We start from the raw sequence: 13,707 nt of genomic DNA on the forward strand, positions 1-13,707 counted from the left end.
CAGTAAAATAATCCATTAAAGTTTGTAGGTCATAAAGTTTGGTCATCAAAATGGATTCATAATTATTCATATTTTCATTATGACTTTATGTTTATGTTTAAGAAGCCTCTGTGTGTGTGTTCTTACCCCGCGTTAAGGTTAAGTGTGCTGTGGCTGAGAGTGGCTGGGCTGGCCGTGCTGCGGGGAGGAGGAGGAGTCACTGGGGAGGGTGTGGAGCTGAGGGAGGGGTGGACGGAGGTGAGGGAGGGGTGGGAGGAGGCGATGCTGGAGGTCAAGGAGCAGACCGGGGACATGGTGGTCGCTGTTGTGCTGCTGAGACTGGTCACGACCTGCGACAGCTGGCTGGACATCTGTCAGAGAGGGAGAGAGACAGACAGAGAGAGAGAGAGAGAGAGAGAGAGAGAGAGAGAGAGATATTCAGGTTTGATATTAATTGTCCAATACATTTTTGGGTGGCTGTAGTCGGACCGGGTCGTACCATGTGAGGGCTGTAGCAGGGGGGTTTGTGCGTAGGTGGGGCAGTGGGGGGCTGGCTGGGCAGGGGAGGTGTGGCACTGGAGGGATTGATACGTTTCTCTTTCTGCCGGCGGTTGCAGAACCAGACCCGGATCACCTCCTTCTCCATGTTGAGCTGCTCGGCGATGAGCAGGATCTCCTCTGAGGTAGGCTTCTGGTTCTGCTGGGAGGGGGAGAGAGAGAAAGAAACCCAGACCATTTCAGTTCAGCTCTTTATCTATGAGATTCATAAATAGTTTTAAAAAATAACTTTTATCTGTCTTACCGTCATGAATGCACGCTCCAGGGCCACGCGGACATTCGTCTCGATGCTGGTTCTCTTCTTCCTGCGGCGACCAGGAATCCCCTCAAAGCCCATAGAGGAAGAGGACAGGGAGCTGGGGCTGGGCAGGGTGCTGTCTATGGACATGGTCTCTGAGGGACCAACGCACAATGACGTCAGATTAATTGCACTCGATGTACTTGTCAAAATAATTTCCTCTACTTAAAACACACAATAAATGTAGCGCATGTAGTTTGACGAGTCCCCACCTGCATCATTGAGCCACTTTTCCAGCAGTGGCTTCAGCTTGCACATGTTCTTAAAGCTCAGGTTGAGGGCCTCAAAGCGGGAGATGGTGGTCTGGCTGAAGTCATTGCCATACAGCTTCCCCATGGCCAAACCCACATCACCCTGACGGAGAGATGAAGGAGAGATGACAATGCTGTTTTAGACGAGTCAACACACAGAACTAGAGTGGCACCGGAAAGTGTAACAGCTGTTGTTATAGCGCCACCATGAGGTCGTGCTGATGTTACATATACCAGCAATAACAGAATAATTTAGTCTGTTCTGATGATTAGACAGACGGACAAACCAACACGGGCGAAATACTTGACTGGGAGCTAAATACACAAGAAACGGGTACGTGTGTGTGTGTACTCATGCATGTTTTACCCAGTAGGCCCCATATGTACCTGTGTGAAGCCCAGTTTGATGCGTCTCTGTTTGAAAGTGCGGGCGAACTGCTCCAGTTCCTCCAAGTCACTGGGCTCCTCGGGGTGAGTCGTGGAGGGCACAGTGGTCACACCTCCTCCACTCACGTCCACACTCTTATCTCGCTGCAGAGAGTAAAACAGCAGAAGGAAGAGAAAGTTTGGTTACCACAGAAGAAGAGGTGAACAGATGAACCTGAACTAACTGGGGCTTGGATGCGTCCTGATACCTGTGCTGTGAGTCCCATTCTAGTCTGAGCAGACAGCAGGCCCCCTTGGTTTTGCTGAGGTAGCGAAATAAGATTTGGTGTCGAAAGTCCTGGAAGGAGTCCTGGTGAAAAAGAAGGAAATCCAATATCCGCTATAATTATATTAAAACAGAAGAAGAAATGAAAAACATTTAAGAGAACTTTCTGTCAAACAGCATGAGAAATGATTTCAATATGAGGGCTACCCACCTTGCTGGCCCTGCTGCGCCTGTGGGAGCAGAAACTGGGCAGGAGACTGGAGTGGGTGGCCGGGAACTAACACCAACTGCTGGAGCTGCAGCAACTGCTGGATGTCCTGTTCCATGAAGAGGTAAGGGACAGATCAGAGGGTGAGAACGTACAGGAGTCAGTCACAGTAAAACACTCCGGTTTAATCTCCAGCTGACGATGTCAACAAAAGGAAGTATGAAGAAAACTTAAATTTCTAGAAAAGAAAGCAGAAAGCAAACGTGCAAGATGGAAACCTGAACCATGAAATACACAATAAACAAGCAGGAAGAAATTGTTGTTCCTCAATCAAGCCTCTCATCAGGAAGTTCCTCTGATTGGCAGTGAATACCTGGGCAGTGAGCTGGATTGGCTGGGAGAGGGTGAGCTGAGGTGGAGGGACAGGGACGCTTTGGCCTGTCTGTTCCTGTGTGCTCTGTCCCTGTCCCTGGGACTGCGACTGGGCCTGCTGGCCTGTTTGTCCTGCCTGTTGCTGCTGCTGCTGCTGCTGATGCTGCTGCTGTGCCTGCTGATTTGCTGCTGCGGCTGCCTGAGCTTGCTGATTGGCTTGGGCGGCCGCATGGGCAGCGTGAGCGGCGTGGGCTGCGTTCGACTGCTGCACAGCTGCAGCCAGGAGCTGCGCCTGAGCCTGCTGAAGCAACAACTGCTGCTGCGCTGGCAACAGAGCCGTCAACTGGCGGAGCAAACGGGAGGAGAGGAGAAGAGAGGAGAGGAGAGGAGGTAAAGTAGGCAAAAATCAAGAAAAATAAATGAAAGGGGAAGACAAAGAGGGAAGAAGAGTGTTCAACAAGCAGCTCCAGAGAGGCAAGCAAGGTGAAAGCAAAGCTCCACTACCTGGGTCCTTAACAAGAGGGTGTGTGTGTGCGTGTGTCTTACCCCAGCCAATTGGGAGCCAGTCAGCATGAGTTGCGTGTGTTGCAGGGCCGTCTGTGAGGGGGTCGGGCCGTGTGAGGGAGGAAGGGCCGGGGACATCTCACCACACTCCTCCATCTTATTCTGAGAGGAGGACAGACGAGACACAACAAGAAAAGAACACTGTTAATAAAAGCCAAATATCCAAAACAAAAGCCCACACTGAAAGCAATTTTGGGTACTTCAAATTACTTTGCAACATAGAACAGCGGCAACTTTTAAATGTGAAAAGCCTGCCAGCAGTAAAAGGACACCCACAGAGAGAGCAAATACCAATAACAAAAGACCCGGAGCCGCCTCCCCACCACTTACAATTGGCTGCAAAAAGGCCCGAAACAACCACAAACGCTTACCTGCCTATACAAGATCATAACATGCAAGACTGATCACTGAGAGAATGCGTGGGATTTCAGCCATTGCTAAAAAAAAAAAGGAGTCGGGAGAAGCAGATCTGAAACATATCAGTTTGAATATCGGTTTGATAAAAAATGGTGGGAACAGGAGTTACACTAGCCTTCTGCTTTCTGTTACAAAAGCAACGTTCTTTTCTGCCAGGATCATCAGGCATGTCCAAACTGGCAAGGGGACTCTTCCAGGACACTGATTTGCATATCTCACACAGTATGCAAATGAGGAAGATTTTTACCTGTTAGCGAAGGTGGCACTTGCATTTCACAGCTGTGCCATCGTACTCTCAGGGGATTGTTTTATGTTGGACTCTGACCCGGAAAAAGTGGAAGCATGAAATGGCGCTCAACGTCACGCAGCAGGATAATAGAGAATCCGAGCGCATAGAAACCGACACAAAGCTACCGCGGCTATCTGTCAATCCGCCTATAGTGGGACGTTAACGCACAAAGACGCACAAACACGGAGACAGACATATGCACGGACATGCACAGGCAACAATTTAGGTCAGACACACATACACACACACACTTTTCACCTTGTTGCTGTTGCTCAGGGTAGGTGAAAGGGGGAAGGGGTTAACTTTCATTGACTGAGCCTGCAGGAGGAAAACAGACACGATTTCATAAGTTTCCATCGTAAGTCACTTTAAATAATGCAGATGCGTTCTCTGTAAGTGTTGGAATGGAGCCGTTTGTTTTATTTTTGCTCTATAAAAATGTAGAAAGAGGCGAGAGAGGGAGAGAGAGAGAGGCGTACACGTACCTGGTGATTTGATTCAGGTCCATTCCGCTCTGAATCTGTGTGGGAGGGAGAGGAAAATGTGAGAAACTGATGGAGTGTGTGAATGAGCGCAGATAAGCAGACAATTATGAAAGATCATGCATATGTAAATACATATATACAGTCAATGTGGGTGTGTTCATCTCACCCGTGCTCTCCATCGGAGAGTCAGCCCCGACTTTTTCAACCTCTACTGGCTTCGACATCCTGATATCTGCAAGAAGAGACAGAAACACTGGTGAATGTCACACTCGGGGCAGGTTTATCTTCACACCTGTGGCAGAGAGCGAGAGAAAGAGAGAGAGAGAGAGAGAGAGAGAGAGAGAGAGAGAGAGAGAGAGAGAGAGAGAGAGAGACGCGGCGGCGGCGAGACGGAGATCAGACCCGAGACGGTAAAAGCGGGAAAGAGAAACGGCCATTTTTAGATGAGTGAGCCAGTTTCTTTTTTTAGGTCATAGACTGGGCCCACACACTGAACCGTACACTCAAGGCGTGTGGCTGAATCATTCACAGGTTCAACCCAGCCCACATTCATTCATTGTTTCCGAATAGTGGTTGAACTTCAAGTAGGCTGACCCAGTGTGATCGCTGGTGCTATATTTAACCTGCAATGTTTGTACGTGGGAGTAGCTTGAAAGTGCTTGATGACATGTGTGACACTCTGGGACAGCACCAGGGCCACCTACTTATATTGATCTATATTGTAAGAATCATTTAAGTGTATTTAAGTAAGGACAAATACAATTAAAGACGGTTATGTGTGTGTATAAATAGTATTGTGAGTAATACTGAGAGCTTTTACTGCTCGCCTGTATACAAACGATTCAAGGCCTTTTTGCTGTTTGTGTGTTGATGTTCCCTGCTCCGTATGGACTTGAATGGTTTTTAAAGTAGGTGTGTGTGTGTGTGTGTGCCTGTGTGTGTGTGTGTGCCTGCCTGCGTGTGTGTGTGCGTTGGTGAATGAAGGCATTATGTACATGTGCCCGAGGTGGTCTTTTCCACAGTTCTGCCTGTATAATCGTTTGCTTTTGTTCACCATCCATCGGCATTATGTCGTTGAGCCTTTATGTGTCAGAAACCACAAACGGTGAGAACATTTTTGTCATGTCCATTCTCTGTAAAACACACAAACGCACACATACATTCACACGCACAGAGAGCGATAGAGATAGAGAGAGAGAGAGGAGAGAGAGAGCACTACTTCCCTTTTGTGAAAACATGCAAATCCGCCCAACGACCAACTAATTATATCTGCCACCTGCATAATAAACGCTCTCTCTCTCTCTCTCTCTCTCTCTCTCCTCTCCTCTGTATCTTTCCTCTCTTCATCCTGTTGTTTCTCGTGTCACAGATGAGAGCACTGAGATTCTGACAAACTCGCTGATGCGTTTTTTAAAGACTTTACCACAAACAAACAAACAAACTAAGCAAAAAAGATGATTTCTGTGTCCAGCTGACGACTGAGCTGAGCGGGAGTGTTTTCCACCATTGGAGGGCAGCAGTGACACACACACACACCCACACACACACAGGGAGGAATATTGACCACTGCTGATGGGAGCAAATTGACCTTTAAATTTACATAACTGAATACTTATATACAATACAAATACAACCGGTAATAAGATGAGAATGCAGATATAAAAAGAAGAGGCGTCTTTAGAGGAAGAGGGAAGTAATGAACGCCTTAAAAAGCACACACACACACACACACACATACACACACACACAGACTGACACACTCCTCCTGGCCACTAGATAGAGATGCCAGTAAAAGATGATTTGCCACAACGGCAGCCGACACAGATGCAGAGCGATGATTGGCAAAAGGCGTCTGGTCAGTTTGTGGTTATTCCAACATTCCAACATTGTGAATGCCATAAATATCCAACGTTGCTCAATTTCCGCAACAGACAATAAGGCTTTTCTCTCAGCGAACGCACACATTTATGACCCTGTTGATAAAGTCAGACCTTTTCTAATCGGACGTGGGACGAATATGCGTCTGGTTGACCTCAGTGGAATATGTATCTGCAGCTGATCAGTATGTAAACGACATCATAAAGGGCCGTAGGAAGAAGGATTGTGTGAGTTGTAAAGCTGCGGCGGTGTAGTTCCTAAATTGCTGCGTCTTGTAGTGCGCCGTCCGCTCTTGGGACACAAGGGAAGGAGCCGTATTGATTCACGGTTCAAAATGGCCTACAGACAGTAGAATGGTGGATAATGTGGTCAGTAATACAGTGGCGGGACAGTATATCAAGATGCTGGTGTCTTTTTCTCACTTCCCCTCCCGACTTCCCCTTGTACCGGGTTGAACGCGGAGCGCTAAACCCAACACTTACTGTCAGCCAGGCTATTAATATTAGCCTGCTCTCTCACTCTCTCTTTCGTTCTCCCTCTCTCTCTCTCTCTCTCTCATACGTTCACTCCATCTTTCTCAGCCACCCCTATAAAACAGATACGGTCTGGATACACAGCAGAGCCCTGTGTGCTATGTGTTTGTGCAGTATGCAGATTCTAACAGAAGGCGTGTGTGTGTTTTGTGTGTGTGTGTGTGTCTGTGTGTGTGTGCATCAGGCCGCACGCTGTATTTACAGTGGTCCAGGCCACATTACAGCATTGTTAAAGAGGTGTGTGTTTGAGTGTGTGTGGCTGTAATGTGACAGTGAGGTCGAGCTGCCGTGTGTCTTTAACACTCCGCCTTTAATGCTGAATAATCCTGTGGCATGAATAAATGATGCAATACTAGGAAGAAGGAACACCAGCGTGCACTTTAGGCCTGACTGTTTGTGTTATTCTCCTCAGGCCCGAGATGAAACTCCACACACACACACACACACACACACACACACACTTCAAACCGGCCCAGACACCCTCACACACCCCGCATCTTACATCTCACAAACACACCCGCTTCTTGATTCAGGACACAACCTCCTGCACTGAGGGTGGGTGGACTGGACACACACAACACCACACACATACAGACGTCAGAACCAAGAAGAGTGATTCGGATTTGCAATGAAAAACAATTTATCTGATCAATAAAAGTAATTTGAGAAGGTCTTTTGCCACTGGGATGATGTCAAGATTTTGGTTTTTCAGCTTGAATTTGTTTTTTACATTTATTCAAATTCATGAGCTCATTAAATCGCTCATGAACATAAAACAATTGTACTAAGAGACAGATATCATTTATAGTGCTAAAATAAATTTTAGGAAAAGCAAAGAATATAACAACCAACCAACAATTCTCTTTAAGACCTAAATATTCATCGACTTCTCCGATATCAGCAAAAAGTTACAGCACATTCAGGACAACAGCTGATTAAAGAGGGAGGAAATTCCACTTCCAAGTCCACTTAAAAGTCCTAATTCCTTCCATTTTTTATTTGAAACTTACTTAAAATAACCCAAACTATTCTTGTCCTACATTTTCTACACACTTGACTCTGAAACCACAACTACAACACACACACAAACACATAGTAGCAGCTCATCCCTCGACAGGTCAGGTCCGTTTTCCCCACAGTGTTGACCACATCTGGGTAAGAAGTGACTCAACCTGTCAATCACTCGTTCATAACGTCTCCGCTTATTAGAAATCATATCAAACCATCCCATGAATGAAGAACGTGAGCAGTGTTACTCAGAGATCAAAGATGTTTCTGGTAAGTTGTGAGCTGTGCTGATCTGTCTGGTTGATCATCATCATGATAGGTCATCACGTCTCAGTCACGTCTTAAATGTGACTGACAGCAGATCGACACATTTCCCAGTATTTACATTTATTTATCTATTAAGTATTTTGGGGAGAATGTGTTTGTTAAAAACACAATGAATTATTGACTGAGTGCAATTTGAGTGCAAAGTGTTTTAAGCGACAGTACACACACAGTGCACACACACTCATCTGTCCTGCAGCACTACACCAGCAACACAACAGTAACTCAGCCGCACAACAGAAAAGAGTTTGTGATGAAAGACGCAAAATCACAAAAAGTTACAATCCTGACTAACTTTTCATAACAACACATCACTTTCTCAATTTTAAACATTCAATACTAATATAGGATGAACACAAACACACATTCACACACACACACACACAGAGGGTGCAAAGGGCCTGACGAGGTGTCTGACCTTTCCCTCCTCCTGTGACTGCAGTCCATCCATCATCCCTCCATCCATCTAACTCCATCTTTCTCTTTGTAGCGTCTCTTGCTCTTTGATGTTCTCTAATTAGCTCAAGCTTGTTAGACCCAGTGGCATTAATCAACAGCTTAGCCGCCACCGTTCTCACACACTCACACACGCGCACACACACACACACACACACATTGCCCCCTCCCTCACAGCAAAGCTTAATTGGTCTCATCAAATGAAGGCCAGGAGAGAGCAGAGACACTCACTCACCTGGCAACCACATAGTGGAGAAGTCCTTTGCTGCTATTGCTGCTGTCTTTGCCATATCTGTGCCGGCGTGTGTGTGAGTGAGTGAGAGGAGATTGTATGCGTACACTATGTTAAAGAAAGCTCTCCCTCTCTCTCTCTCTCTCGCTCTCTCTCTGTCTGTCTGTCTGTCTGTCTCTCACACAAACCAAAAGGAGGAGTGTGTTAAATAATGTGGTTGAGAGAATCACTCTCTTCCCTTCCCTCTCTCTCTCTCTCTCTCTCACGTACTTGACGGTCCACCCCCCCGCCCCCCCTTAAGCCACACCCCCTCCCCCACATCCTGCAACACACAGCAGGAAGTAAAGAGTAGGAACACAGAGGGGAGAAAAAGAAAAAGGGGGACACGCGAGAGGTTAGCGAGTGGGAGAGAGAGAGATAGTGTGTTTGTGTGTGAGCGCCCGAGATCGAAGAGATAGATGAAGCGACCGAGAGGGGGATGACGAGTGCAGGCGGAAACTGATGGCCTGGAAAGAGACGCTCACACTCTCTCAAACACACACACGCACACACACACACACACGCACGCGAAAAACAGCCTTGACATTCTGACCACGTGCAGAGGGAAGAGTGTGTGTGTGTGACACATTTGTACTGTGTGTGACCCGCTGCGCACTGAGAACCGATCCGAGTTCTTCTTCTTTTTCCTCGAGCTGTTTTATTCAATCAGGTTTCAGGTTCGCGCGTGAGTCACGACCGTCGTGCCGATGTCATCTCTGCGCGTGGGAGTGTGTGTGAGTGTGAGAGAGGTGGTCCCGGCCACACACCGAGGGACATGTGAGACACCAGCTCGAGCGCTCTGTTCTAAGCCACGCTGAAGGAAAAACACAGTCACACACATATACACATACACACACAAACGCGAATCGCTGACCAACCTGCTTTGCCGCCACACAAACCCACGCTGAGTGACAGGTGGAAGTGGCACGGGAGTGGAACACTGCGAACGCGATCTGTGACCCACTATCTGTGCCGCCCGCCCACACACACACGCACACACACACACACGCTCACACACACAGGGAGAAAGTGAACTTCAAGAATGGAGTCAAGGTGGAGGAACAGTGTGTTACACCACCAACACCGACAAGAGCCTCAGAGGAGAGCGAGCGCCGCCCTGACACCGCTCTGACCACCAGGTGGCACTGTTGATTCTCTAATCCTGATGTCAGTGGCAGCAAAGAAAAAGCAGACCCTAACACACACACACACACACACACACATACACACACACATTCTCTCTTGGTCCGACTCCACTAATTCAAAATCTAACAAAAGCCAAGTTTAACCTTATAAATCCTTTTTTAGTGGTGATCTACTGCAGACCAACGTACCTCTGGATGGACACTCACACCCTGAGAAGTGTGTACGGCACCGTGATGACAGGGACGTTGTCTCTACGAGGTCAAACGCGTGATCATACACACGCTTGGTGCTGCGACACACGGACGGCAGTGACATGTGTCTCTATAAAATGGAGAGTAAAACTAAACTGAACTCAGATTTGTGGCACACAGACGTTACTCAGTGACCGTCGTGTGTTTGAGATGAGGCCTCCATCAGAGTAGATCTGTTTGATTACCTGTGACTAATCAGTGGGTGTGTGTGGGTGTGTGTGATAACCTTATAGACCGTGTGTGGGGACTGCGTGCTTCTCTAGCGTCAGAGGGCGTCTGGGGCACGCTGGCTTTGGCCGTGACCTTTATTCAAACCCCAGTCTGCCCACATAGTGTGTGTGTGTGTGTGTGTGTGTGTGCATGTTTGAAGGGCTCCAGTAGGTGGAGGGGAAACAGCGCGCTTAAGGGGCGTGTGTGTGTGTGTTTGTGGTACAGTTCATGGCCATGGGTGGGGAGGGGGTGAGGCTTCCTGCCCCAAGGAGTCCTGAGCCATGGTTACCATGGAGACCAGACTTAGCAACACTCCACTTAAAGGAGGTTTCCCTGTAGTTAATGTATTAACACACACTGCACAAGGGCAGGGGCGTTATAACCTGAAAATAATAATCTGGAAGTAAAACCGTATGATTAACAGAATGAGGATAATTTTGGGGACTTTGTAAGTGTCAAATGTTAATGCAGCACTGAAAGTTAAGTTCATAAGATAACACGCAGGCATAAACACAAAGACACACTCACGCACGCACACACACAATCTGATAGTGTGACCCCAGGGAGGAGGATGGGGGAGGCTGCGGCCTCATGAGCGCCATCAATCACTCCACTGTCAGAGGAGCCGAGCGAGTGAGGGAGAGGGAGAGAGGGAGATTGGGCTATCGGAAGGGTGTGGTGGGGGCTACTTAGACGGAACGAGAGGGAAAAGGAAAAGAAAGAATGCAGGGAATGAAAGGGGGGAGAGAGAGAGAGAGAAATGAGTATGAAGGTGAGAGAGACAGGAATAAAAACAGTGGTCAAGGAGTGTGAGCCGGCGGAGAGATGCAAGAAGGGAGATGGAGGGATAGAGGGAGCGTGTGTGTGTGTGTGTGTGTGTGTGTATAATGGGTCATTGCAGGGACAATTTGGAGGTCTACAAACCCGTTCAGCATCCCTCTATGGCTCGGCCCTCCTATATCTGCTGCAGCCCGGGGCCTGGAGCACACTGGCTCTAATTCATATAATCCATCATATTCCTCTTCTTATAGGGGGGAAAGAGCGGCTCAGTGATGGACCTACCAAGTCCTATACACACTCCAGCTGCAAGACTATTCTAAAGGTGAGAGATTTAAGAGCCGCTCTGTGTATATATATGTGTGTGTGTGTGTGTGTGTGTGTGTGTGTAGACCCATGGTGAGGTGCAGGATTATAAACAGTGGGCCTTGCAGTGTGGAGACTACAGAGGCTGAGGTTTTGTATGAGAAACAGCAGGGGGCTAAAACACACACACACTGTTGGCTTTCATGGGACCTATGCCATCTTACACACACACACACACGCCCACACGAGCGGGGCGCTGTCTACACCTTTACAACACCTATCGCTCTCCTTTCCTAATACCTCTCAATTGCTCCTTTCCCCCTGCCCCCCCATCCCTCTCTCACACTCTCCCCTCCTCTCTCCATCATCTGGGCCGCCCATAGGGAGCCGGGCTTGTCTAGACAGACGCTGCTCTCTCCCATGGCGCTTCCAAGGTTGAATCTCCAATCTCTCTCTCTCTCTCTCTCTCTCTTGCTCCTCTCCCACCCCGCGCCTCCTCTCGGCGGAGGAGTGGAGGAGTCTATACCAGGAGGGAGCGTCGGCCTTCATCCCCAACATAAGAGGCCGCTTCTGACCCAAACGCTCACGTGGGCAGATAAAGCCGCCTGTGCTGTGACATCAGGCCCCTCGTGCTCCACAGATGGACGGATCGCAGCTCTTTGATTGTGCCGGCTCCTCTGCCTCAGCCCGCTCTCGCCCTTCCCGCTATATTTCCCTTCATCACTCCACTCTTGTGACCTTCCCTCCTCTGTCTCTTATTCAAACTTTCTCGCCTCCTTTTCACTCGCTGTCTCTCTCTTTCTCTCTCCCTCAGACCTGCTGGTCAGCAGCAGCTGTGACATCACCGGCCACTGTTCTCCGCTCGGATTGGACACTCGGCCACGTTGCCAGGCAACAGCAGTGAAAGGTCTCAATGTGAGTGTGTGAGTGTATGTGTGTGTGTTGCGTGCGTGTGTGTATGTGTGTGTTTATGTCTGTTTATAGATACGTGAGTGAAAGGTGTGTGAGCGATTCTCCTCGCCTTGCCCTTTATCTGTGCATGAAGAATGATCAGTACAGATCTACTCCTATGCTTTATCTCAGATCAAAGCATGTAGATGATTAGGCTGCCTCGCACTTTCTCCTACTACAGAAGAAGAGAAATGTGTGCGCACTGCCTTAATGAAAAAGAAAGATGGTATGAGTGTGCGTGCGTGTGTGTCAGTGTCTGCGCTCGCGTCGAGCCAAATAAATGTGTATGTTCGCGTCAATGTTCAAATATCGCTGTGTGTCTGTATGTTGCGTGTGTATGTGTGTGTGTGTATGTATGTGTGTAAGCCCCCGGGAGCGGGTGGTTATTGTATCTGACACAGCGGCTCTTTCTCGCGCCTCATATTTCTGGGCCGATCGATTCCTCTGACTCCCGACAAGACAATAATCGCACCTCCCTCTCTCACTCCATCACTACCATTATTACTGACCTCCCCAGGGAACGAACAGGGCGGAGGGAGGGAGGGAGGGAGGGAGAGAGGGAGAGAGGGAGGGAGGGAGGGAGGGAGGGAGGGAGGGAGGGAGGGAGGGAGGGAGAGAGGGATGAGAAAGGAAGGGTGGAAGGAGGAAGAAGGAGGGAGGGAGGGGAGGACAAAGGGGTGAGGGGAGGGGGGGTGAGGCAAGAGAGAAAAACTTGACTAAATAAGCCGGCGATGATGATGAAGAAGAAAGGAAGAGGAGTTGGCCGTGAAAAGTGGGAAAGGAAGAGAGACGGAAAGAGACAGAGCGGCAGGAAGAGAAGCAGGTGAGGTGAGGTGAGGGACGGATGAGGTCCAGGAGAGACAGGGATGTGACATTCTTGTGTGGTGATGAAGTGAAAAGGAAGAAGGAGAGAAAGCAAAAGGCACAGCGGCGGAGGACAGGAAGGAGGGAAGGATGGAAGGAAGGAAGAATGGAAGGAAGGCCGGGGCGCGGTTTAAAAAAAGGCAGCGGCATAGATCATGGAGAGGAGGAGAGGAAGAGAGGACAGCGGCGGAGGAGCGCAGGGAGACTGAGGGGACGAACAAGGGGACAATAACGGAGAGAATTAGCGAACGAGAGATGAGGGATTCACACTATCTTCTTCTAATAAAGGAGAGAAGGAGAGATGGGGAGGGGGAGGGGGGGATGGGGGTTAGGCTGAGGTGAAAGAGAGAGAGAAATGTTGTATGTGTTTGAGAGAGAGAGAGAGAGAGAGAGAGAGAGAGAGAGAGACACACACACACGCTGATGTGCTGTGGAGGTCAACACACAGAAATATTATTAAATTGACAAGAGTACAATAGTTGATTGGCAGGCTGACTCCTGCACTGCCATTCAGTGGGAAAGAATGGAGACACACGCACACAAACAGACACACACACACACACACACACCCACACACACACACACATTACATACACATCTGCAGTTGCACAAAACAACTCACCTCAGCATGTAGAGATGTAGAGACAAACATGCTCTCT

General features: G+C 48.6%; 1 protein-coding gene across 2 annotated transcripts in view; it reads right to left on the bottom strand.

The window, feature by feature from the left end:
• Positions 1-13,707, bottom strand: part of pou2f2b (POU class 2 homeobox 2b) — a 38,783-nt gene that overhangs the window by 7,338 nt on the left and 17,738 nt on the right. Inside the window, exons 2-14 of one of the 2 annotated variants that reach the window (XM_076152729.1) lie at positions 4,240-4,305; positions 4,074-4,108; positions 3,847-3,906; positions 2,865-2,984; positions 2,542-2,661; positions 2,320-2,493; positions 1,950-2,055; positions 1,722-1,822; positions 1,474-1,617; positions 1,048-1,189; positions 782-930; positions 479-676; positions 127-350 (exon numbers count right to left, since the gene is read on the bottom strand). In XM_076152729.1, the coding sequence (XP_076008844.1) occupies positions 127-350; positions 479-676; positions 782-930; positions 1,048-1,189; positions 1,474-1,617; positions 1,722-1,822; positions 1,950-2,055; positions 2,320-2,493; positions 2,542-2,661; positions 2,865-2,984; positions 3,847-3,906; positions 4,074-4,108; positions 4,240-4,305 (1,639 nt within the window). Of the gene's footprint in view, positions 1-126; positions 351-478; positions 677-781; positions 931-1,047; positions 1,190-1,473; positions 1,618-1,721; positions 1,823-1,949; positions 2,056-2,319; positions 2,494-2,541; positions 2,662-2,864; positions 2,985-3,846; positions 3,907-4,073; positions 4,109-4,239; positions 4,306-8,507; positions 8,749-13,707 lie in introns of those variants that run through there. The other variant, XM_076152728.1, reaches the window with a different exon arrangement.

This window comes from Genypterus blacodes, unplaced genomic scaffold (assembly GCF_046128005.1).
Source record: "Genypterus blacodes isolate CSIRO-AG114 ecotype Tasmania unplaced genomic scaffold, CSIRO-AGI_Gbla_v1 ptg000057l_1, whole genome shotgun sequence".
Taxonomy (NCBI): Eukaryota; Metazoa; Chordata; class Actinopteri; order Ophidiiformes; family Ophidiidae; genus Genypterus; species Genypterus blacodes.